This window comes from Nansenia antarctica, assembly GCF_963989245.1.
Source record: "Nansenia antarctica genome assembly, chromosome: 1".
Lineage (NCBI taxonomy): Eukaryota > Metazoa > Chordata > Actinopteri > Argentiniformes > Microstomatidae > Nansenia > Nansenia antarctica.
The window spans coordinates 14822013-14848988 of record NC_137674.1 but is presented as its reverse complement, the minus strand read 5'-3'; the positions used below and the strand labels follow the sequence as shown (position 1 = coordinate 14848988).

The following is a 26976-nucleotide window of genomic DNA, read 5'->3' as shown; positions in this document are numbered from 1 at the left end:
GAGAGAATGCATGATGATGGGAGCAACGGATCAGGTCTGCACCACGTTCAGGAGGAATTTTGGACCATTCTTCTTTACACAACTGCTTCAGCTCAGCCATATTCTTAGGCTGTTTGGTTCTATAAGTCATTCCACAGCATCTCTATTGGGTTAGGGTCTGGGCTTTGACTGGGCCACTCCAAAAGGTGGATTTCCTTTTTTTTTTTTTTTGCCATTCTGTAGTAGATTTACTTCAATATATAGGGTCATTCACCTCCTGCATTAACCAACTTCTACTGAGCTTCAGCTGGCAGAAAGCCACCCTGACAAACTTGGGAATTCATTTTCCCCTCGATGATGGCAAGCTGTCCAGGCCCCGAGGCAGCCTCAAATCATGATGCTCCCTCCACCGTACTTCACTGTTGGGATGATGTTTTCATGTTGGTATGCGGTGCCCTTTTCATGCCATACGTAGTGCTGCGTGTTCTTCCCAAACAATTCAACCTTAGTTTCATCAGCCCACAAAACATTTTCCCAGTAGCTTTGTGGAGTGTCAAGGCGCAGCAATGTTTTTTGGAGAGCAGCGGCTTCCTCCGTGGTGTCCTTTTTTTACGTATGGTCGACTCATGAACAGAGAGGTTAGCCAGTTCCAATGATTCCTTCAAGCCTTTAGCTGTTACTCTAGGGTTATTTTTTGACCTCATTGAGCATTCTGCGTTGTGCCTTTGGATCTTGGCTGGTAGCCTATTTTTAGGGAAAGTAGCCACAGTACTAAATCGTCTCCATTTATAGACAATTTGTCTAACTGTGGACTGATGAATATCTACTCTTTGAGATTACTTTGTAACCCTTTCCAGCTTTATGCAAACCAACAATTCTTGATCGTAGGTCTTCTGAGACCTCATTTTTGCGAGGCGTGGCTCACATTAGCAGATGCTTCTTATGAATAGCAAACTCAAAATGTTTGTTTTTTTGTGTTTTTTACAAGTCAAAGTATCTCTAACCCACACCTCCAATCTCATTTCATTGATTGGACTCCAGGTTTGAACTCCTGCCTCCAAATAGCTTTTGTAGAAGTCATTAGGCTAGGGGTTCACATACCTTTTCCAGCCTACACTGTGAATGTCTGAATAATGCATTCAATATGGACAAGAACAATACAATAATGTGTGTGTTATTAGTTCATTATTGTAACTTAGATGAAAATTAGACCATATTTTAAGACACATTTATACATACATGCAGGTAATTCCAAAGGGTTCACTTACATTTTCTTGTCACTGTAATACTGGAGACTACAGCTAATAGCTACAACTATTGTTTATTCATGGTCCTATTGGACAACAGCCCTCAAAACCAACCTGTTCTCCAAGGCCTTTGGCCCCTAGTCTAGTTGTCACTCTCGTTGTCTTTGTTTCTTTGCTTTGTTTTTCTGTTCTGTCTGTCTGACTGTCTGTCTATGATATCTGTTAAGCGTCCTTGGGTTTGAGAAAGGCGCTATATCAATCTAAGCTATTATTATTATTATTATTATTATTATTAACAGTGTATTACGATTTGTAGCACTGACTGACCATTGTGTCTAGAGAAAATGTCAGGTTCACAGCATAAGAAAACCAATCACCAGTGATGGGGTCAATGGAGGAGGCCTTACCTGGATGGCCCATGTGGGAGGCGCCTGGCAACAGTAGAAGACTTTCAGACGCTCCATGGCGGGACAGCTCTTCTCCACGAAGTGGTCTGCTATTGACTGGACGTGAGGAAAGAAGACCAACAAGCATTGACTGGACAGTCATACTCAGTCAGAGGGTCCCTTACCAAAACCATACCCGAACGACAGCAACTGGAAGCTGACTGTTATTTAACAGACATTGAAAAATAATACAAACATGGCATGAAGTAGTCCAGTGGTCGAGTACCATAGGGTTCAGTGTACCATATCAGCATGGGTTTGAGTCCAGCCCATGCACTGCTGACATACCCTCTTATACCCCTACCTCTCTCCTTCCTTTGACCACTGTCTTTATCCAATAAAGTCAAACTGCCATTAATAAAAAGAAAAAGAAGAAGAAAATAATACAAACAGCAGCAAAACCCCAGCCCCAGGCAGAGCACTTCTGGGGCGGCTGTGGCGCAGGAGGTAGAGCCGGCGTCTAATGATCGCAAGGTTGGCAGATCGGCGGTTCGAGCCCCGGCTGGCCACATGTCGAAGTGTCCTTGGGTAAGACACTGAACCCCGATTTGCTCGCAATGAGCGGGCCGGCACCTTGCATGGTAGCTTGCCGTCATTGGTGTGTGAATGTGTGTGTGAATGGGTGAATGAGAGGCCGTTGTAAAGCGTTTTGGAATAAGGCGACTATATAAGTCAGTCCATTCACTTCTGTCATTACATTTCACCTGCACTGTGGGTAGAGGACGTCACCTCAGACGACACTTCCACTTCCACTAAAGATGTCGATAGAGCTGTGAATGCAGTGGCCAAAACCAGCTCATTGACAGACACCGGCAAACTCTTAGATACCTAGTTTACATCGCTGTGTTTTGTCTCAATCCAGTTTGTAGTGACAGGTTTACACAACGGGCACGGGGTCGTTAGGCACCCAATGAGCACTGACGGGAGGGCATCCAAGAAGACGAGGAATAAACAGTATAAACAGTATACACAACTCTCTCACCGCCACGCCAAATGAGCCATAGCTGACTGCTCGCCAATTGTTTATCGTCTCGTTCTTCTGTCTCCTCTGGCAAGACGAGTCATTTCTTCATGCAGAGCGACACCTCGCACTCGGCGACTCGTCGCTATCCGAGAGGAGACATTTGTCTATGCCCACACTCGGTCTTGACTCGCAGGGACGCCGTTAAACAATGATGAGTTTGTGTCTTCATTTTCGGAAATGTGATAAAAACCAACAACCGTGGCTCGTAAAAGAGGGGACTTATCGACCAATCCCAGGCCAGGCCGGGGTCCCATGGTTGTTATCAGGAGGACATGGGAGTAATGAGATTTAGCGCCACGCTGCCCAGGATGGTGTTTAATTATACACAGGGGACGGCGTTTCAGCAGGCTGGGTGTGATGTTCGGGGCTCCCTTGTTTTGGAGATTAGAGGGAATTGGGCAAGAGTGTAACAGGAGATATTTTATGGGCTGGGATGGACACAATCCAAACAATGGAGTCTGTGATTGCATTTATGATTCCACACAGACGTGTAGGCATCACCAATGAGGAAGTCCTCATTTCCCTGTGATCCATTGACACCTCAACCTCGACACGATTAAAGGGAAAAGCTGTTGGCTACAGAGCCTTTGACACTCCTTTTCCTCTGCGCCTTCACCCACCCATCCCTCCCATAATGGGATATGTCAATCACCCAGCAACACCTGCTGGTGTATTACAGACAGGAAAGACTGGACACAGCTGAATGTTCAAGGTAAGGATGGCAGAGAAAATACTCCCCCGCCTGTTCCCACTGCCCCCAAAAAACCTACCGTTGTAAGCTAACGTTGTAGGCTAACGTCATCCTTATTTAGTCTTTTGTGTCCCACAGAAACAACTTTGAAGACACCCACCAAACACACCCACAAAGCAACTCCGCTCTGTCAACAGTGCTCGGTTGTGGCCTGGGGTGGTCCAGTGGTGTAGGACCACGGTCTACAGTGCACACATGTCGGCATGGGTTAGAATCCGGCCCATGCCCTGCTGACATACCCTCTCTTCCTTCTTCTCCTTACTTTCCTGTCTGTCTTCACTGTATCGGACCAATAAAATGAAACATTTGAGTGGGACTGCCACACTCCCCCCCCCCCAAAAAAAAAACAGTGCTCGGTTGTGTTAGGTTGTGTTCGGTTGTGTTTGGTTGTGTTAGGTCACGTTAGGTTGTGTTCGGATGTGTTTGGTTGTGTTCGGTTGTGTTAGGTCGCGTTAGGTTGTGTTTGGTTGTGTTAGGTTGTATGTATTAGGTGAAGTAATCCCAGCAGTCATTAGGGTAACTGATCTATAACGTCCAAATGAGGACAGGGGCTCCGAGCGGACAAGAAAAGGTGATAAACAAAAGCCAGAAGGGGGACCCTCGGGGCGCCGGCTTCGAAGATCCCTCTGAGCGATCCCTCTGGAGTCACAGCGCTTGAGTCACCACGCCTGCTCCGACATGAAATAACAAACGGCACAGTTTTTGTTCGTGCCTTCAGCAGCCAAGAAGATTAGAAGTCAAAACACATCGCCGTGAGGGAGAAAGAATTTGAAAGAAAGCAGAGGGAAAACTTTCTTTTGTGTGTGTGAGCCTCGCCTGTCAATCACGCTCGGATACGGTGGGTTCTCTTTCGGGGGGGCTCTGCCATTCAGAAGGAAACGGTGATTGAGTGTGTGGGGCTCACAGGGGGATCGGAGCAAGGTGACGAGGAATCAGTGAGCGCTTGATGTCTTCCTCACGCTGTGAAGGACTCCCATGGCTTCCCATGAGCTCCCCCCCACCCCCCCACCCCGCCCCCCTGCGTAGCTCCCTCCCAGAACCCCCCCAGCCTGTCACACGGCCCCCCTCCCCCACACCCGCCGTGCTATCCGTCAAAACAGGTTTCCGATAGGTCAGCAGAGTTCTATGTACAGAGTAGGGGGAAAGAAGGGCGATTGAAACCAGACTTTCCCTTTTACTATACGTCAGAAAAGTGTGGAGCAGCTTGACAGTGTCTGGCTGCTTCAGGAGTCTGGTCTTCTAAACCCAGACGCCCCGTCGCATCCCAGAACCCACCTCCCAGGGTTTTGATTCTGACCTCATCGGTCTCAGCTTGACAGCACCTGGAACCGTGGTTGCAGACGGCGAGCAGCGTAGGCCCACAAACATCTCTCACACAGGTAGGATCTGGGAGTCATTTAGACTCTCACACAGGTAGGATCTGGGAGTCATTTAGACTCTCACACAGGTAGGATCTGGGAGTCATTTATACTCTCACACAGGTAGGATCTGGGAGTCATTTAGACTCTCACACAGGTAGGATCTGGGAGTCATTATACTCTTCAGGGTTGTGTCACAATGCACTAGAATCAAATCATTAAATGAGTGTGTGTGTCTCTGCTTTAGTTGGAGAAAAGGAGGTTGGAGGTTGGTTCCACAGACAGACATACAACCCATGACGAATATCCTGCCGGGGACAGGAACCAGCAGAGAGAGAGCGTCTGTGTCTGTCCTCTGCAGGGTTCACTGACAGCTCCCAGTGGGAATTCTGATTTAAACAGTCTGGCTGTATGGATCAGAGAGAGAACTGTCATGGTATAGCGCAGTGTTATGATAACGAAGTGACATGTGTGAGACATGTGTAAATCCAGGCACATCACACTTCACTCACACGTGATAACTCGCTTACTTTTGAACTTAAACCGCCTGAAATGAGACGTTGTTGGTGCCTTCATCAGGTAATGTAATAATAATAGTAATAGTAATAATAATAATAATACTACATTAGACTTATATAGCGCTTTTCTAGACACTCAAATACGCTTGAAAAGATCGAGTAGTAATAATAAAAAGAAACACAAAAAATAAGTAAATAAAAGAAAGTATAGAGGCCTAATTGAGGTAGTGCTGGGGACACATGGGAAGGGGAGAGGGAGAGGGTTAACTGGTGAAGGCAAGCTTGAAGAGGTGGGTTTTGAGGGCCTGTTTAAATGTTGGCAGGGTGTTGTAGATGTACATTTATTGAAAATATCTCCCCCATCTCTCCCCATCGCCCCCATCTCTCCCATATCCCCCCATCTCTCCCCATCTTTCCCCCATCTCTCCCCCATCTCTCCCCATCTCCCCCATCTCTCCCCATCTCTCACCTGCATCTGTGTCATGGCTCTCTCCACCCTCCGGGAGCTTCCCTTCTCCAGACGGGTCCTCAGGCAGAGCGCCGCCACCTCCACCGCCCAGAACTTGGGCTGAGACAGGATGCACTGTAGGGAGACAAGGGAGGAAGAGCTGCGTTACGATACACACTTTCACAACCTCACCCTCGGGCCATTTTACAGGTGCACTGGACTGGTCTCTGAGACACAATCTCTTACAAGACAGACACACACACACACACACACACACACACACACACACAAAGACACACATAATACACACACAAACATTCATTAACAGAAACATAGTCATTTCCTTTGACATCCTCAACCTGGGTAATGTTAATAAGAAAGAGTTTTTACTCCGAAATGGCGACATTCCCCATGAGAAGTGACGTTGTAATCAGGTTCCCAGAGGAGACCTAAGTCCCTTTCACACATAGTTCCCTGGAATTTCCATGGATGCCCAAGCTGTGTCGACCAGGCATTTTCGCCGTTCACAAATGAGACAAATGCCGGTAGATACCCGTGTTGCTCTCTTTCACACATGGCGGCAATTCCCCCGGTTTGCGCGATCTACTTGAATGAATTGGAAATTAAGTAGTGTCTGTCTTCAGAGTCTGGGGGCGGTTCTTATGCGTTCTACCCTGCTGGTTGCGCGACGCAGTACAGCTGTGAAAGGAGACTGACCAGGCAATCTTACGGCTTCTATTCACACTTAACGTGACCCGGTACTTTCCATGGAATTATACATGGTAATACAGGGTAATTGCCTGGGTGGATTTCCCTGGTCAGATGCGTTCAGTCATACGCCGACCCTGGTAATTGCATGGAATCTACTGGGAAGGCGTGTATGTGTGAAAGGGGCTCAAGTAGGTCAGCTTGGTGACCAGTGTCTGAGGGGGGAGGAGCCTGTAGACTGTCCTTGGGCAGTGGAAGGACGCAGGAGGTGGGTCCCACTTCCTTTCCACCACAGGAAATAGATTAGTCACTGTGACCCCTCCCTGGGAGAGCAGTGGAGGGGCGATATGATCGTGCCGGGACAAAACGAGGATACTCGCATTATTCCAAATCTGAAAAGCTAGACCAAAACACAGTTTAGGGCCAAACTCTGCTGCTGCTCAGATCTGGCGCACACATTGTGTTACTGTACTGCGGCAAACATCACTCAAAGCCAAAGCGAAAGATTCCTGCCAGAATTGGTTTCATTCAAACCTTGTCAATCGGGGGAATGTTGAGTCACGGAACTGATCCAGAGTCTGCCGTGGCGAAGGACACTGTGGATATGAAGGAATGTGTCACGGCCACGGGCCAGCCGCTGGCTCAGGCGGGAGTCTGTGCTGCTGCGGACGTCCACAGAGCAGGTCCCCGTGTCTGTCTGTCTGTCTGTCTGTCTGCTCAGCCAACGGCTCGCTTCACGGCCAGGAGAGGCCAGACGGCCCGGGGAGGGAACGAGGCCGACACAGTCTGGTGTGGTGTGTTGTGTTAACACTAGAACAGCCGTTCCTATTGTACCTACTATAAGAGCCGCCTCGGGGGTCAAATGACCATAGTCTTTACGACGGGAAGCTGCTACTTACACACAACAACCACGAGTTGGCCGCCTTGTTGGCCTGCCTCCTACACAGAAAAACTGCAAAATAGCTTTACACTAGCTTACGATGTGATTTTGAAAATGTAAGGATGCTGCATGGTAGAACGCACATATCTAGGAAAAGTCATGAAAGGAGGGTCCTGAGATTTGATCGAGTGCAAAGATGTAAAAAAAAATAATACTCACAGGGTCAAATGACACCACCAATGGCTGTTGTCGTGTTAACGTGCACCTAAGACCACAAGATGCTCCTCAGTAGTTAGAGTCCTAAGTCCTAAGAGAAAGGCCCGTTACTATGGAGGGCCGCTGTTGACGACACTACTATATTCTACCTCAGCCTTTAGATAACCATCATGGGTTTGATTTAGGAGACCACATTATAAATTATTGATATCTATTGGTAGTGACAATTCATCATCTGAGGGGAGCAAATTGACCATAAGCCAATTCGATACGCTCGGTAAATATGGAGGGATTTCCTGTCATTGACGCCTGCTTCCTGGGGTCACTGCCTTCTCCCTCCTCCATGGACTGACCTTTCTAAGAACCAACACAAAGGGCTTAGGGAAGACACCGAGTAGTCAGATAGAGTCGACGAGACAGGTACATAGAAAAAAACGCCTGTGTCTGAGAGAGAGAGAGAGAGAGAGAGCATTCAGTTCACTACAAGTCATACCGATAGTCGAATTGAGAATTATTAGGCCGACAGTTTGTCGAATGAAAAAACACCATACTTCCCCCTACTACTGATAACCCAGGGAGAGATTACTTTCACACAGAATGATTGTGGTGACATTGGCTTGGGGGTTAACATATCTAGCCATAAAGGCAATGGGGATATTGTGTCTCTTTTGACGCGCTCGCTTCCTCTGCGCCGAGTCAACACGTGTTCTCCCCTGGCTACCCCGGGGCGGTTCTGTGGGCCTGTGGGCCATGTCTGAACACGAGCCCTGATCCAAATCTGCCAAATTAGTAGCAAACTAATGCCCGTGTCTGGGAGAGCAGGATATCTAAACCCTTCTACTCCGACAGCTGTCACGGAACAAGATCCCAGAGTTGGAGAGGTAACTGTACTGAAATACAGGAGGTAAAGAAACCTAATAGTCCTATTATCTGTGAAGGTGGTGGAGGGGGAGACAGTGGGGAGGCAGCAGCACATGCCTGGGGGAGGATGGAGCTAGAACACCCCCCCCCCCTCCTGGGAGCCCCTCCCCCCCTCTTTTTTTTCTTTCCAAAACCTCTGTGCCAAGTTGCGAGATGATTATCACAAAGCGACTTCCTCCCATGGGGCCCGAAAGAGAGAGAGAAAAAAAAAAAAAAATTAAGATGTCCCTCCCTCCCACACTCACCCGTTTCCTATGCCTCTCCCCTTCCTCCTACCCTTCCTCCGTCCTAATCGTGTCGCTATGGCAACCCCTCCCCAGAAGCCCTCCTCGGTGTGAAGCGACAGGGGGGGGGGGGGGGGACGACGACTGGATGTGGAGCAGCGTTTTAGCAGGACACAGCAGATCCTATCCTGGCCCAGCCATGACTTCACTACGGATGCCCTTTATTGAGTTAGGGGCTGGAATGGAGGAGGCTGCCACATCTGGGCGGATAGGAGAGTAAATAAAAACCTGTCTGGGAATCTTTGTTTGACTAACTCTTATCTTTGACACAGAGGAAACCCTACTTCCAGCTCCGTATGATAACTCCCACACATTCGCTGACATTGGGAAGACACTTTGACTTTGACCTCTTTCTGTGTCTGTGTGTGTGTGTGTGTGTGTGTGTGTGTGTGTGTGTGTGTGTAGCCTAAAAGGAAGAGTCCACAATCGCAGAATCATGTGGGACCGGCACTCAAAGTCTGGCAGTTTTATCTGGTAAAGCAAAATGATTAGAGGGTCTTGGGGCGGAAACAATCTCAACCTATTCTCAAACTTTAAATGGGTAAGAAGCAAGCTCACTGGCTTGGAGTCGGGCGTGAAACGCAAGCCACCTAGAGGGCCGCTTTTGGTAAGCAGAACTGGCGCTGTGGAATTAACCGAACACCGGGTTAAGGCGCAGATGTTTAGTAAACTAAACTAACATTTTATTTTATTACCTTTGTAAGGATGCAGTATCCCTAACTAGGCAGACTATTTAAATGGATAAATAGCACCACAGAAATGAGTCTTCCACAGGGATCGGTATATAATATAACGATAGTCTAGCACACACGGCAATTACACGGCCCGCAACGACTTTTAACTCGGCCCGCCAATAAATTCGGACAAACATTTTAATATGGCCTGTGCGCTGGTGTTTAAATTTAAGTCTGTGACAATAAAACATTGAAACGCAGGAGGCGCTACCACGCTCCACTCTCACGCTTTTATCAGAGAATTAATAAAAGCCAAATGGACTACCTAGGCCACAATATAAACAACGTAAATGAATCTACCTTTCCAAAAGTAGATAGCATAAACTATGGCCAAAAAGGAAAAGTGGACAATGAATGTCGACAATTTCAAGAAAGATGGGAAACAAAATAAAACAGGAAAACGGGAAACAGAGGCCAATGTGTCTCGTTTGTCAAGAGTTATTGGCAATTTTCAAAGAGTATAACCTTTGGAGGCATTCCGAAACGAAGCATGAGCATTATGGAAATATGGACATGGAACGCTTCATTGACGTACGTCGTTGCATCACAATATTTTGTCTCACTGTTAAAATAAACCTACCATTAAGATTATAGACCGTTCATTTCTTTGTCAGTGGGCAAACTTACAAAATCTGCAGGGGATCAAATACTTCTTTCTCCCACTGTGCGTTTTCCCACCCAGTATCAAAGTATTCAAAATCACACCAGGATAAGCGAGTATAATTAAAGCTATTTTGCAGTATTTCTGTGTACCGGTACTTGTGTTTGCCTTTGCCACCATCTTCTCCATGGCTGCAATGCTCATTCCTATCAGCAGATGTCACAGAGGGACACTAAGAAGTGGATAGTGAAAATTGGAATTATCAGAATTGTGATAACCTGTCCAGTCCTTTTCTCTATCCTTCAGTGTTTTATCAATTCCTCACTAGAACGGTGTCGCCTCATTTTAATAACGGCCCTCAAAGAGATATCGCGTTCCAAGATACTTATAGCTGCAATATTACGATCCCTGGCAGGCCAAAAATAAACACAATAATCATTCATTTTATTGACTCAGGAAGCTGACTCTATTGGTTTGAGTGCGATATGATCAAAGAGATGTAACTGTCACTCTTGCACAGGGGGAATAATACACTTATTACCGTATCATTTTTTTCCCCTCTTTATTTCCAACCAGGATCAGACAAACAAGGTCAAGGTGAGCTGTGTCTGCAGTACAGGGAGAAGATAAGGCTTCAGTACTAACACCTGAGATCCTCCATCAGTACAGGCAGAAGCTGCAATGATGGTGAGATTAAGATCTAGTGCTAGCCTGGTGGAATGTGGCTGGAGTGAGGCCTTTTTCTCCCTCCGTTCTCCTTCCCACCTCTACGTGATCTTATCTCCCTACCGCCCTACCCGTACCCTCCGATCCTCATCCACTGTTCCCCTCACTGTCCCACCCTCAAAACTCAAAGGCTTCGGAGACCGTGCCTCTCTCACGAGCTGCACCCCGCCTCTGGAACTCTCTCCCTCAACCACTCAGAGACTCACCCTCACTCTCCACTTTTAAATCCCACCTGTTCTCCCATGCATGTACCCCTAACCATCTCCCCTAACCCTGCCACCCCCCTCCCCCCCCTGGACATTGCTGCGTTAATTGTTCCCCGTTCGATAACTCTGTGTTCTATGTGCTCATGTTATCTGTTGCTTGTGTTTTCTGTTTTCCCCATATTGTCAGCGTCTTTGAGCCCCGGAAAAGCGCTATATAAAAACAATGAATTATTATTATTATTATTATTATTATTATTATTATTATCTCCATCATGGCGGTGCTCTGAGCTCCTCCGTCAGCGGTGCTGTATACAGAGAGGTCAGAGGTTACACCGGCTCACCAGCATCATTCCATCGCAAGGTGACCTCACAGAGAGGTCATACGCACCACCAAACGTGACAAACTCCTTTTTTGTGGTAAACCTCAGTGAGTGTATTAATACTGTAAATGATGATGGCTGACACGCTGGTAGATTACTAGACATATCTGATTTGCATTTAGAGTCGCTGAGCAACTCATTAAAAAACACATTAAGAGGACATAGAGCAATAAGTATAAAGGAATATGAGAGAGTCTGAACTACGAGGATGTTGATGAGGTAAACAAAAGTGAAGCAGGAAGTGTTTGTAAATGCTAAACGAGACGCGGAATAATTCAAATGGGACATTAGCTCAACAGTCAATCATCATAACCATTATGGTGCCGCATCGCTAGCAGGTAGTGACAACGTTAATCATTGAGAAATTAAAATCAAGTGATAAGGATGCTGAACATTTTTCATGAAACCAATCATGCAGGGCTTTGAAAGCACTACACTTAAAATCCAAGGGGTGTGAAATGCTTGTCAACATTGCCCTGAAATAGCCTTGAAAAAATACATCATGAACTTCCCAAGAGAGAACCTGCAGTGTGTGAGTGTGTGCGGGTTGCACCAATTAATCGGTCAGCAATTATAGATTAGTTTGTAGATTATTGATTCTGTCCTGTTCTAGCCATGTTCATTTGATTAAAAAAATAATATTTTCTTCATTGGATTTGTGAATTGACCTGCCAGAGCACATCCATTCACCTTGAAAACTCAACTTCACTGAACCTGACCTGTGAGAATATCCACATATCAAAGACAAAGTTCAGTTCTTGGCTAATGGGCAGTTCAGTTCCCCAACTGTACTTTTACTGGCTCCAAACGCACTTTTGAAATAACGGTCAATGCTGCTGCCAACTCTTTTGACACAAGTCTAGAGAAAGCACTAGACGTGAACGTGGGGAAGTTTCTCAATCCTGTCCTTGACACTGAGTCCAGCTGCCTCAAACATAACCACAATGCTTTCACATGAATGCAAAAATGATAACAATGATGGATTGGCGGAAGTATGTCCTCCTCCACAGCCAATGTGTAACACTCACATCACATGAACACTTACCTCACATCAGCTATGTACTGTAGATAACAGGAAATGTGTTATAAATTAATTTAGTTATAAACAAGGGTATAAGGATGTCTGCCTTAAACTAAGATAGACAGTAAGGTGGCTGTGCATTCAGTGGACTCTTTCCACTGTCCACTAGAGCTTTCTTTCTGAGTTTGATCAACAAAGTGTGCACCACAGTGAATTCATAATAATCAGACATGAGCTCATAGTCATCATGACTTTATCAGCATATTTCACTGCCAGCGTAGTCAAAGCAGCAAGCCACACATTCCGCAAAGCGTAGAACGCACTCTCCCGCTCTCATGTCTAACATGACTCCATCTTTAATAATCCTTTTTATAAATGCCAAATAAAATAAATCTGTGATATATCATCTTGATCGTGACTTCATACAAATTTGGGGAAGTTCCTTTGTTGTCGCCCTGAACTTTTCGAATCACAGAGCAGCTTTCTGATGCAACCTCTCGTAAAAATGACTCGATCAAAAATGCTGACAGCATGACAGTATTTTTTGTTTCTTAATAACTGTAGTTCTAAATATGTTGTATGCAGCATGCCTAACATGACTCAATGCATAGCTCGCTTCAAAACATTACCAACAAAGAACTTGTGCCTCTTAAACTGTCATTGTGAACCTTCAGACAGTCACACATTTGATAAGCTTATGCACAATGCACTGCACAATGCACTGTTAACCATTCAGAATGGAGGATCATGGGAAGATGCTATTTTCCGTTCCCGTGTCAAACCCACTATAACCTCAAATCAGACTTCATGTACATTGTGTAAATCTTAGACCAATTCTCTGCTATTTTGTCTTGCTCATATTCTCCACATGTTGTCCCACTGTCTCCCCATTCTCCCACTTTGTCCCACATTTTTTGTACCACTGAAAAGCTGCTCAGCTGCTGTTACAGATGAGATTTAACATTCCAATGGTGTCAGTGTGTCTTATATTCATGTTAGTTCTGAATTAAACTGTTGCACCACACCATCTGCTATGTTATGACGAGACGAGCAAAACTATATGAAAATGTAATATGAAAATTACACATCACAACATGGATCATACCTGTATAACAAAACATTTTTGAATACCACCCAGCTGCCAGTAAGATACGTATCTCTCCAAATCCTTTTATGAGCGACATATGACAACATCCTGTTGAGGAGAGATGGCCTGTAACGCCTAGGTGAAGGTGAAACCAGTGTCATGCTGAAATCACTGTCGTCTGACTTGCCTAGAGACGCATGCGTTTATTTTCTGGCCTCTCTGAAATGTGGGTGATAAAAAACAAGAATGATAATCCGTGTGTCTCTCTCTCTCTCTGTCTCGCTCTGTCTCTCTCTGGCCACACAAGGCTGCCGTCACACTGCTAGCACCTCTCATGACCTGGCTCTGGCTCAGTCCGAGGGGAACACACTTCTGTTTTGCCTCAGCGATGAAGGTGAGGGATAATTTGTTTTGACGACATACGAGAGGAGAGGAGATTTAACCTCATATGAGAGGAGGACATTTAACCTCATATGAGAGGAGAGGACATTTAACCTCATATGAGAGAGGACATTTAACCTCATATGAGAGGAGAGGAGATTTAACCTCATATGAGAGGAAGACATTTAACCTCATATGAGAGGAGGACATTTAACCTCATATGAGAGGAGTTTTAACCTCATATGAGAGAACATTAACCTCATATGAGAGGAGAGGACATTTAACCTCATATGAGAGGAGAGGACATTTAACCTCATGAGAGGAGGACATTTAACCTCATATGAGAGGAGAGGACATTTAACCTCCTGGGATGGGTGGTTTGGTGCGCATTGAGCCATTGACAAGGCAAGTGAAAAAGTCACAAAAGTGACAAGGCAAGCCCTGTCAAAGGGGAGCAGCACACAGATCGCTGTGTGTCTGTCTATCTGACTACACACACCACCCCACTGTGTGTCTGTCTATCTGACTACACACACCACACCACTGTGTGCCTGTCTATCTGACTACACACACCACACCACTGTGCCTGTCTATCTGACTACACACACCACACCACTGTGTGCCTGTCTATCTGACTACACACACCACACCACTGTGCCTGTCTATCTGACTACACACACCACACCTCTGTGTCTGTCTATCTGACTACACACACCACACCACTGTGTGTCTGTCTATCTGACTACACAGACCACACCACTGTGTGCCTGTCTATCTGACTACACACACCACACCTCTGTGCCTGTCTATCTGACTACACACACCACACCACTGTGTCTGTCTGACTACACACACCACACCTCTGTGTCTGTCTATCTGACTACACACACCACACCACTGTGTGTCTGTCTATCTGACTACACACACCACACCTGTGTGCCTGTCTATCTGACTACACACACCACACCTCTGTGCCTGTCTATCTGACTACACACACCACACCACTGTGTGTCTGTCTATCTGACTACACACACCACACCACTGTGCCTGTCTATCTGACTACACACACCACACCACTGTGCCTGTCTATCTGACTACACACACCACACCTCTGTGTCTGTCTATCTGACTACACACACCACACCACTGTGTGTCTGTCTATCTGACTACACACACCACACCACTGTGCCTGTCTATCTGACTACACACACCACACCACTGTGCCTGTCTATCTGACTATACAGACCATTGTGTGCCTGTCTATCTGACTACACAGACCACACCACTGTGCCTGTCTATCTGACTACACACACCACACCACTGTGTGTCTGTCTATCTGACTACACAGACCACACCACTGTGCCTGTCTATCTGACTACACACACCACACCACTGTGTCTGTCTATCTGACTACACACACCACACCACTGTGTGTCTGTCTATCTGACTACACACACCACACCACTGTGTGTCTGTCTATCTGACTACACACACCACACCACTGTGTGTCTGTCTATCTGACTACACACACCACACCACTGTGTGTCTGTCTATCTGACTACACACACCACACCACTGTGTGCCTGTCTATCTGACTACACAGAGAACACAGCAGTGTGAAGGTACTGTATCTAATCCATGGAATCCTCTAAATCTCCCCTTGATGAAAACACTACCAGAGCGTGGCGAAACTAAATGTGCAAATGTACTTGCTTCATAGAGACAACTTAAACTGCTAATAAACTTTGAAAACCACTTAAAAAAAACTATATTTAAATACATTTTTAAAATAAAAGACATGAAAAAGCCAGTTCTGGTTAAGACATCAGGCGGGAGTGGACAGTGGAGATTTACAGCGGAACAGCCACATAAACTCCAGGGCAATAAATTAACCTCTGTGGCGGTTCTTGCATTTCTCTCTCTGACCGACCCTGGGCTTTTCCAAATAGATTTCCGAGATTTTTTTCCCCACTGAGTGAAGCCTTAGCCGGCTCTTCGAGTTGGAGTCAAACCGCCGGGTCGTTCCTGGAACGTGAGCCAGCGTGAGACAACAGTGGGTTCGTGAAAAACTTCAGAAGTATCAGAATGGTAATCAGATGAGTGTGGCTGCAAGTAAATGTTGGCTATGTTATTAAAGTTAATATGGTGCTGCCTATAACCGTTTATGACGATGCCAATGATGTGGAACTGTACAACCACTAGCTATTATCTTCTATTGTTCAGAAACTTGGCTTATCTAAAGTACAGTATATTGCTCCAGTAACGTATTACTGTAAACTTACGGAGTATTAGTTTACAACGGTCACACCAGTTAGGTCAAAATGTTCACAAAAGCCGGTAGATTTGCACTCTGCAAACAACCGGATCCTTTCTTACAGGCAGGGCCTCAAGAGCACCCCTTGTCTCAGTTTCAAGAAACACAAAAACATCAGAGAGGAAAAATCTGTCTTATTTATCGGAGTCATTAAAAAAGTTCAATCCGTCTGGGCCCGGACCATAACTTCTAGTTTTATGGTCCGAGATGGCATCGCCTCCTTCTTAATTTCCCTTGTTGCTTTGACATATTTGAGGAGTTGGAGAAGAGAGGCAGGGCTGTTGGAGGACCCAGGGTGATGGTTAGGGAACAGAACACACAAGTGCAGTTCCACTCTTTGACAGCCTCCTTCGGCAGGTGTGGGGATGAGATTTATAGAGCTGTCGCGGTTTGGAATTCACCTCCCCCATTCTTCCCACTGTTGTGTTAGTGACTCAAATCTGCATCTTTTTATGGCCTTTTATGACTTGACTTGATGGAGATAACACCATCAAGTGCCCTCAATAAGTACAGTGTACAGTGCCGTCAATAAGTATTTGAAAGAGGATTTTTTTTTGGGTCGTCTTTTAGCTCTATACTACAGTTTGGACATGAAATCAAACAATTACTCTGGGGTCAAAGTAGAGATTCTCAGCTTTAGCAAGACCATAGGCCTGTTGTTTTAATTAACACATCTAATAACATAACTCAATAATGAAGTGGAACAGTAGTGGCGTGATAACTATGACAGCCTGGGAACCCTTCATTAGGAGGAACAAAGAGCATCATTTTACTGTTCATCTGTTTAAAATATACTATTCTATTTTTTCATTGTTGCTGGAAAAGTACTAACATTTCGACACACTCCTAACAGTGACTGGCCTAACTGAGTCCAACATCATTGACAGTTTCAGCGACTGTATCTGTACCCAATGTTTTATGCTTATGTGAGAGTTCCAGATGGCCGTCAAGGAAGCTGACGTCAGTAGAGAGGTTGAGGAGGGCCGGCCGTGTGACAACCATCTAACCAGCCTGCAGATTCCTGGATCCACATGTAGGCTGGGAAGATGCCTGCTCACACAGCCAGCAGAGGCTCAGAGAGGTCCACATGCGGACGCGCACACGCACCCACACACGCACACACACGCACCCACACCCACCAAGTCTTATAAAAGCATACAAACGGAGATTAACATAATTATCAGCAGCCAAATAATTAACAGCCAGCACAAACAGTTTCAGTTTTCTTTGATGTCTGGGACACAAGTGTTGGTTCCTAACCCATCATTTCCCACCAGCTTGTATATTTTCTAACAAGCTTTTATAGCTTAGCAGAACAAGCGTTTGGCTAGTAAATGCTAAAGTCGTATAATCAGAGGTGCAAACTGGTGATGGCCCAAAAAGGTGACACATTTTTTTGTGAGACAATTATCAATGCATGGATAATTTTTGTTGGGATGGTGGGTGGGGGATAGCGCTAGCACTAGCGGTGGTCTCAGTGGCGGCCCTAACGTTAACACCCGCATAATTATGTTGAAAACAGGTTGTTTACTGTGACTGCCCTCCACACTGTCTAGAATTGTACCTGCAGGTAGGTAATGAAGCTAAAGTTATTTCAACAGCAGCAGAGTTTAGCAGACAGGAAGATTAGTTAGAAGAATAGGCATCATGTGACGTGGATGAGACTCAGACCCCCCCGCTCCCCAAATATTTTTTTGGCAGATCTACACGATTCACGTGGATGACCTATCTTGAAGTAAAAACAGCTAATTTAGCAGAAAGGTGACAAGTTTGCACCCCTGATAATACAACTGATCTGCTCCCATCATCTGGACAGTGAGAGGCATCAATCACTCACAGATCCAGGAAGTGGCTGTCCAATGAGAGGAAATTGACTCATTCAGGTGTGTCTTCCTTAAACACATCACTGCCAGGAACTCAACCCATTCCACCCACCGCCCCACCCATCCATCCATCAAAACCCCCTGCAGGTCCTGACTAAGCAGCAGACCACCACAGTACAACTGAACTCAAACTTCTCCAAAAATGTGTTTATATTAGAAACGCCAAGGCGTATTGAAATGCTGCCATCGGCTGTCATTAAGCTTTTGAAAAAGAATCCAATTGCAATTAAAAGTTAATTACCTTCATAGCCTTGAAATTTCATTTCATATACTGCATGTACATATTACATATTTGACATTTAGCAGACGCCTTTATCCGAAGCAACTTATAAAAAGTACTTTTGTCTGAAGAAGGTGAATCATCTATACATCAGGCATCATAAGAAAAACATATTCTACGCTAGGACCAGGGGCCATTCAGAAACAATGCTAGAAGAAGGAAGGATTACTTTTCTTAAATGTTGTTTTTATTATTATTTATTACTATTATTATTATTATTATTATTATTATTTACCACAACACCCAGTCCACTTCACTGTGCCACTCTTTGTACCCTGCTTTCAGCTACTCGCCATCACAAACTTTGTGCACAAGTTTGAGTTTGAAAGACTTGAGGGAAAAGGGTTCGCGATTGTTGTGGAAGGGCTTTTGCAGGGTAACCCCACACAATGAACAAGTACTTACACAACACACACATGGCGTGGCTTTGGCCTGGTCTGAATTGTTAGCGAGAAGCTGCTTAACACTAGAACAGCCGTGCCTTTTTCATCTACTATAAGAGCCGCCTCGGGGGGGTCAAATGACCATAGTCTTTACAATGGAAAGCTGCTACTTACACACAACGACCACTAGTTGGCCGCTTGTAAATGAGCCTTTTCATGTAAAGCTGCATTCGTACATGTGTACAGAACCGATGGACCCGTACCGAAACTCTTCGGTACAAACACGTGTACCGTTACACCCCTACTCCATAGACAAAGGTCTTGACATTTTTAGTGTCTCAAAGGAAGTCGCTGTGTGACAATCACAGATGTTTTCAACCTGAGAGGTAACGCCAGATTCACTTTCTTACATATCAATTAGCGCCGCCACCCCTCTCTCGCTCTATTCCCCCTCTCTTTTCTGTTCTCCTCAATAAACTTGCGCCTAGCTGAGAGTGGGAGCGGCAGAGCTAGAGACAGAGAAAAGTATTTCCTTCAGCAGAAAAACAACTTCCACTGAGAAGACCCCGTTACTACTGACAAGTGATGATTAGTACTAGATGGGATTTCTGCTCCAACCCTTTATATGCCCCCGATGATATCATCTGAAAACAATATATCATTCACTCTGTGCTCCAACAACACCTCAGAGGATGGGCTGAGAGGGATATTTGTGTCAATAGTTGACTCATCGGTTTAGAATTGGACTCATCGGCCACTGCTCTACACCAATGCGAGCTGTAACACTGTATAGCCTGCATCCACTGTGGACTAAAATTGCCCTCTATTTTTCTTTGTATGGTATAAGATGATGTCTATTTTTAAATCCAGCTGGTCTTTATTTGGTGTAAGCATCACCATTGGGAGCCCTCTGGCCTTGGCCTGTCTTTGTTAGTGAGATCAACCCTAGCTGGGGCGTGAAGGGGGATTCACAACAGGGAAACTAAACAGGTCCAAGACCGCATGACATGGGCCCACCATCATTGTTCCAATGGTGTGGGAAAATATAACTTGTGGTCCACAGAGCCCGTCCCAAAAACTTCACAATAATAGGAAACAAATCGCTGACACAAGCAGTTCGGATTTGACGACACACCCACGGGTGACAGTTCAGGCGCTCGCCGCCAGAACGAGACGAGGAGTGCTGACTCGTGAGGAAAAACATGACAGCTGTCCAGGGGTACCGAGCCAACGTTTGGATCGGGTTGATGACGCCAGCCGGGCTTTGGACCAGAACATGTCACGTCATTGGCATAGCGTGGCAGGCCAGGACACCCCAACGGCCCTCTAGCCTCAGAAAGCAGAGGAGGCTGGAATGGATGACATCATGTTTGGAGCACGCCACAATGGTGGGAGCGGTGCTCAGGCTAACGGCCGTTAGATCATTAGGATAATATCGCTAATTTGGTAATAGCACATTATGTCACCCCGGCTGGTGAAAGGGGGAACAAGTCGGCAACCAATCAAAATGTTGGGACTTTTATTTTGGAAAACGGAAATACGTTTTCAACGTTGTTGAAAATCACTTGTTGTTGAAATACACTCATGACCAAATGGAATACGCTGCGCTCAAATGTAATACACATGCGCAATGGAATACACTCATGACCAAATGTAATACGCTGCGCTCAAATGTAATACACATGCGCAATGGAATACACTCATGACCAAATGTAATGCGCTGCGCTCAAATGTAATACACATTGATTTCATTTTGGCACAAATATGCCGTATTTTTGCATTGTATTTAGTGTTACACGTGTATTGCATTCCGATGTGTGTATTGCATTCCGATGTGTGTATTGCATTTGAATGTGGCACGATCCGCCCTCCATATATCCGCAGACCTCGTGCGATTGAAAACCGTTAAACCATCATACATCTCCCATGTCGCTTAAGAGAAGAGTACCTACTTATCATATAACATGCAGAATTATGAGCAGTTCCATTTACCAGCAGACAGTTTGAACTCTGACCCCAACAGAATGACCATTTAAAAAAAAAAGAAACAGCATTTACAGCACTGAACGACTCAGGCTGTGAAAACGGTCTCCTGGGTTTAATTTCAGCAGAAGTGCTAGCTCAGCTGTGCTATCGTTTATCGTTTCCCTCAGCGTTCCCCCAAAACTTAATCTGAAGGCAGAGAGAAATAGCTGTGTCACTGGTGAATTATGAATCTCACCTCCCGTTCTGCACCAGCGGGCGGGTTATTCTTGGACTCCCTCTTCCCCATAAAATAGGATGTACATTCCATGCATTTAAATATGAGACGGCAGAAATGGCAGTAATCTGTCAGTCTTGAGGGACAAAAAGAGCCATTGATTTCTTCCAGCAACAAAACCTACAATGTACTTTCCTGGGTAGATTAGTGGAGGTGGTTTAATCAGATTCTTAAAGAATTCATCACCAGAGAGTTCGAGGCTCAGAGATGGTGGAGGACAACATTTTGCATGATATCTCATCTGCATGATATCTCATCTGCATGATATCTCATCTGCATGATATCTCATCTGCATGCTTTTCCGTTGGGGTTCAGTGAGAAGACGCCCACTCAGATCAGTGATCAGAAATGAGGAATTAAATTGGTGAAGACACATGGACGACTACAAATGGACACATACAGTATCTGACCAGAAGAGAGATTGACCATTTCGTTGTTTGGTACCTGTACTATAGCAATGACAATAAAGACCATTCATTCATTCATTCATTCATTCATTCATTCATAAAAAGATGGGAAGAGCAAAAAAGAAAGAAAGAAAAAAAACTGATAAGAGCTACTTTTCATCTGGTTTAAGTGTGAATGTTCTTCAATAACCTACCTAGCCTACCTTTACAGGTGTAAACAGGATGCTGATGGTAGCAACAGAGCAGAGACCCACCCAGTCCCCTGTCTCACCTCTCTGCCCAGTCCCCTGTCTCACCTCTCTGCCCAGTCCCCTGTCTCACCTCTCTGCCCAGTCCCCTGCCTCAGCTCTCTGCCCAGCCCCCTGTCTCACCTCTCTGCCCAGTCCCCTGTCTCACCTCTCTGCCCAGCCCCCTGTCTCACCTCTCTGCCCAGGCCCCTGTCTCACCTCTGCTCAGCCCCCTGTCTCACCTCTCTGCCCAGGCCCCTGTCTCACCTCTGCTCAGCCCCCTGTCTCACCTCTCTGCCCAGTCCCCTGCCTCACCTCTCTGCCCAGGCCCCTGTCTCACCTCTCTGCCCAGTCCCCTGCCTCACCTCTCTGCCCAGTCCCCTGCCTCACCTCTCTGCCCAGTCCCCTGTCTCACCATGCCCAGTCCCCTGCCTCAGCTCTCTGCCCAGTCCCCTGCCTCAGCTCTCTGCTCAGTCCCCTGTCTCACCTCTCTGCCCAGTCCCCTGTCTCACTTCTCTGCCCAGTCCCCTGCCTCAGCTCTCTGCCCAGTCCCCTGCCTCAGCTCTCTGCCCAGTCCCCTGTCTCACCTCTCTGCCCAGCCCCCTGCCTCAGCTCTCTGCCCAGTCCCCTGTCTCACCTCTGCCCAGTCCCCTGTCTCACCTCTGCCCAGCCCCCTGTCTCACCTCTCTGCCCAGGCCCCTGTCTCACCTCTGCTCAGTGAGAAGGTCAGACGGTGGGTGGGATGCTGCATCCTTCTTGTCGGGATGAGGAATCTGCTGGCAGGCAGCCGCTCCAGTAATAATACCATTCATTTCAAAGACTTAAAGCTGAGAGATGGCATCGACCTTTGTATGTTTAAGACATTCTCCTCAGTATAGAAACCCAAGCCAAACTCCAGAGGCCAGGGCCCCTTCTCCTCCTGCTTAAGCTAGAGAGATATCACGCTTCAACCAGGGCCTCTAGTTAGTGCTGATATAGTGCTTTCTCTAATATAGTGATAAATTATATTAGTCTCATTTACTTTGGGCACTTTACTTTGGGCACTCAGGTCCTTTGGAATTATGGAAGTATAGAGGAGCCAGAGATTATCCTTGAACATGGATGAATATAATACACAGAATATATCTAGCAATATATCTAGCATGTGAGTGTAAGATATAGGGAGGGTGAGTGACTGAGATCTCTATTGGCACAGATGTAAATCATATCTATTTGATATAGGAATTCATTAAAAGATGAAGTGTCATGAATTGTGAACGGCATCATAGGCAAGGAGCTTCTTCACAAAAGGCCTTAAGCCTGGGACACACATCCAGCGTGTGTGTCGCGGAACCTCTTGCTTTTCATTTCGGCTGCAGCAGCACTTCATCTAGAGATTCTATTCTCGCCTATTTTTTCCATATGACGCACGTGTGAAAATTATCTGTTGATCATCTGTTGCTGTCATATTGACATCATACGAGCAACATACACTATATAGTTTCAATTAGGGATGCCACGATACCATTTTCTGCCACCGATACCGATCACTGATCATCTATGAGCAATATCTGCCGATACACTGGCGATATCAATTTTATTTTGAATGAAGATTTGTGTTTTTGAGGGCTGTATAAACCATTCTGACATGCGATTAACTGTTCTGTTACTGATATGAACAGGGATGGCAAGAATCGAGATTCCCAGCTTTATATCAGGTAAAGTCAATGGTATCAACTCTATGGAAGCCTGTTAGAACATCAACTGACTGTCATCCGGGGGAGGGGGATGGGTGTTGTAGATAGTATCCTGCGCCGTCTGCGTAGCGGTGGGGCGACGGGCATTGTTGATGCGGCTGGAGTCACATGGAGTGTGGGCCATGTGTTGTAGAATAGAAAGTTGGCTGAGATGGAGCAGCTCTTGAGCTCTACTCCTGTCTGGAATGGCGTGAGTTGGAGGAAGGAGGACCCAGTGGACTCAGTGGATGAGTGTCTCTGGGAGTTTGGGGTAGAGTGGTTTGTGAGGTTGGGAGTAGGGAGGGGGGGTGGGGGGAGAAAACAGGGGGCTGCACTGTCGCTTTAGTGGGGGCTCAACAAGTTGGCTAATGATAGTTTTGCCCTAGCGACTGGAGCGCAGTTTAGGCAGTTGTGATGCGCGTGGGGAAACTGAGGTCATCTTCAGCGCGCATTTTAGTCACCTGTGATGAGTTTGGTGGGCCCTTTACTGTAGGCTATGATGAGTCGCAGGACTGTGGGGAGAGTTTATCCACTGTGAACAATTCAGCTGGCTGTGCTGAGTCTGAAGAATCCTGCATTGTACGGCTTTCAGTTGGTTCATCCCTCGTCCATCGAGGGAAGGGGTGCAGAGTTTAGTATGTGGTTCATTGAATGGTATTCTCCCGATCTGTTTAAGTGGAGGCTGTCTCTTTTGAATAGGTCTCTCTGCCTCCAGAATATGTTCCAGTGGTCAATAAATGTCAGCCCTTTAAGTTCGCATGCACCAGAGAGCCAAGTGTTAAGGCTAAGGAGCCGGCTGAGTTGGGGTAGCGGTCCACACATGAAGCTTGTCATGTTTATTGAAAAGTTCCATAAAATCACATTCTAGTGAGCCTGTCAGATGGATAAGCGGCTACAAACCATTCTGAAGACAACGCATCACAATCACATTGGAAAGCTCATTAAAGAATGTTGTGGAGCAAAGTAGAAAGCATTGCATTAACTGCGGGCTTGACATTGACAGAGTTTTTAAAAATAATATAAAATACAATGTACACAGCATAAGGCAATATAGGGCTATATATAGTTGTTGTGTCATGGTCATTGTAACAGCTTGTGAAATGCTATGAAGTCGGATGTCTTAACTTTTCTTTGCTTGTTTGAAATGGCATTTTATCTACAGCTTTTTGGAAAATAAGCAGACGGAGAGAGAGAGAGAGAGAGAGAGAGAGAGAGAGAGAGAGAGAGAGAGAGAGAGAGAGAGAAAGCGAGCTCCATGTGGAAACAATGTGATTGAGGCAACAACTATGAAGCGTTGAGGCCTGCGCCACATCCTTTCGTTCCAAACAGAAAAAAAACACAGACAGAGACTCTTTACAAACCTAACTCTGCATACATGCATCACATTTCTGTGATTTGCCTTGCCAGCAGCGAAAAAAGGGGAAACATTAACGTGCCGTTGACAGCAAGTGTAGCCCAGGCAGGGAGGGCCCTTGTGTTCCTCATCTTTACAGTTTCCCCCTGATGAGAGCACAAGGCAGGGGCGGTGCACCACACCTGCAGCTACGTGAGCCTCTGAGGGACAGGGCTGGGGGACACAGAGCAGAAGGGGAGGATTGGGGTGGCGGTGAGGGAGAGTGGAGAATGGTAGGAGCTGGTGTAATGTACAGAGGATTGAAATCCATCTAGGGGGGAGCACGGTTGTTTGGAATTGGTCGACACACAGTCGAGTGGAGCGGAAATTATACTTCCCTCCTGGTAAGATGAGAGGGGGACATGAGCCCTGCATTAAAGAGGTAGAAAGTGGGGGAGACAGAAGCAGCAGAGAAAGAGAGAGAGAGTGACCACATGCTGCCCATGCTCTTGTCAGCCTCCAACATTTTTTAGATTCCGATAATTCTCAAACTTCCCCCACTCTCATTCCTCCTCTCTGAACCCAATACCCAAGCAGCTGAACATGAAACAATGGCTGTGGTTAAGTGATGGATCGGACAGAGCAAGACGTCCCCCTTCGGAAAAGTGGAAATTAATAGACAACATTTGGGGGGAGGGTGGGCTTACGGATGTGAAGGCGAGGAGCTCCTCCTCAGTCAGCTTGTGGACAGGGTTGTTCTTCAGGAAATCAGTGCTGCAAGACAAGACAGGACAACACACTATTACCAACATGAAGCACAAGCCAGTCCCTCCATATTCCCCCCCTGTTGATTGCAGTGTTTTCTCATAAACAGATCATATTCATAAATGTCCAATCATGGGATAATCTCCCCCTCTCAGTATTGATTTATGAACAGTCGAATGCTGCGGTTCATATCACTGACGAGCCTTCGCTGGTTTGGCCCTCAGACAGAATACCCCGTGTTATGATAGAAAGTGCTTTTTATTGTTGTCCCCTTGAGTCTAGGACACCATTAATCTGTATCGTTGCACCATCTGAGGAGAAACGCTAGGTTTCAGAACAAATCGCGTTTGTGGTTCGTTTTGATTAAGAGTTCTGTGTGGCGTCGCCATCACTCACTCCTGTGCCTGGCCTGTCTGGCCAATTCCTTGAAAGGGTAGGAAACGACCTAGGCAAGGCAAGGCTCCTAGGGTGCTTCTCAATAGTCTAATAAGGCCTCCTTCTCCTCGTATTCTCTCCTCAGCCAACTGAAGACAAATTCCTAGGAGGTGTCCTTCCACCATAACGACGTTCACTGAGCCAGTGTTTTAGATCGGCAAAGACAGGAAGCTGCTTCAGATAATTGAGAAACATCTTAAGGGACTGACTGTGTCCATGACATTGAAGGGTACTACATATTAAGTGCATATTGACATGGTTACAATAAAAGTAGGGACAAAACCAAAGCCGCCGGAATGGAAACTTAACCGACTAGAAAGCCGACGCAGACTTTGGCAGAGAGTTTTCCACTTAAACAAAGTGAAAGACGGAGTCTGCCAGGTGAATTGAACTCGAGCCATGTTGTCCACGAGGCCCGGAAACCTTAGCCACTGGCCACCGTTCAACGCTACCCAGAAACCACAGTACTCCTGTACAGGTCCAACTATCCAACATGGAGCCAGCCTGGTTCACTGGACGTGGATCACTGATTGGTAGGCCTAGGGGATAGTTGGGGGATCAAGTTCCCTCTGAATGAACTGGCAAGGCAAGGCAAGGCACGTTTATTTGTATAGCACATTTCATACAACAGGGGCCATTCAAAGTGCTTTACATACATTATTTAATGACAATGAAAAACTGCTGAAATTGAGATTTATTGGATCCTAGTCTTCTTCAATCTTTGATCTCACTGGCCAGCGTTATATTTAAACACTACTTTAACACTGTCTGGGATGGAGATGTGTGTGGGTTAGGGTTTGTAGTATCTGTTGTACAGTGTGTGTGTGTGTGTGTGTGTGTGTGTGCACACACGCAGGGGTGGCTGTGCGAGCGAGTGTGTGTGTGTGTGTGGGGGGGGGGGGGGGGGGGCTGTGAGAAAACCAGAGGTTGTTGGGTTTCTCTTGGCATCCTTCTCTGCTCCTAAATGAAGTCACATTACAGAAGAATTTTCAATATGATAAGTCGAGGACCGAGCCAAACCAGCAGCGATATTTACATATTTCCCTCCTTATGAGTGG

The 26976-nt window shown here is 46.1% G+C and overlaps 1 protein-coding gene across 1 annotated transcript in view; it reads right to left on the bottom strand.

The window, feature by feature from the left end:
* ttc27 (tetratricopeptide repeat domain 27) overlaps positions 1-26976 on the bottom strand; it is a gene marked incomplete at its 5' end in the record, with an annotated part of 103410 nt that overhangs the window by 35892 nt on the left and 40542 nt on the right. Inside the window, 3 exons of the mRNA XM_080550449.1 lie at positions 1634-1729; positions 5793-5906; positions 25426-25492. Coding sequence (XP_080406575.1) covers positions 1634-1729; positions 5793-5906; positions 25426-25492 — 277 coding nt within the window. The remainder of the gene's footprint in view (positions 1-1633; positions 1730-5792; positions 5907-25425; positions 25493-26976) is intronic.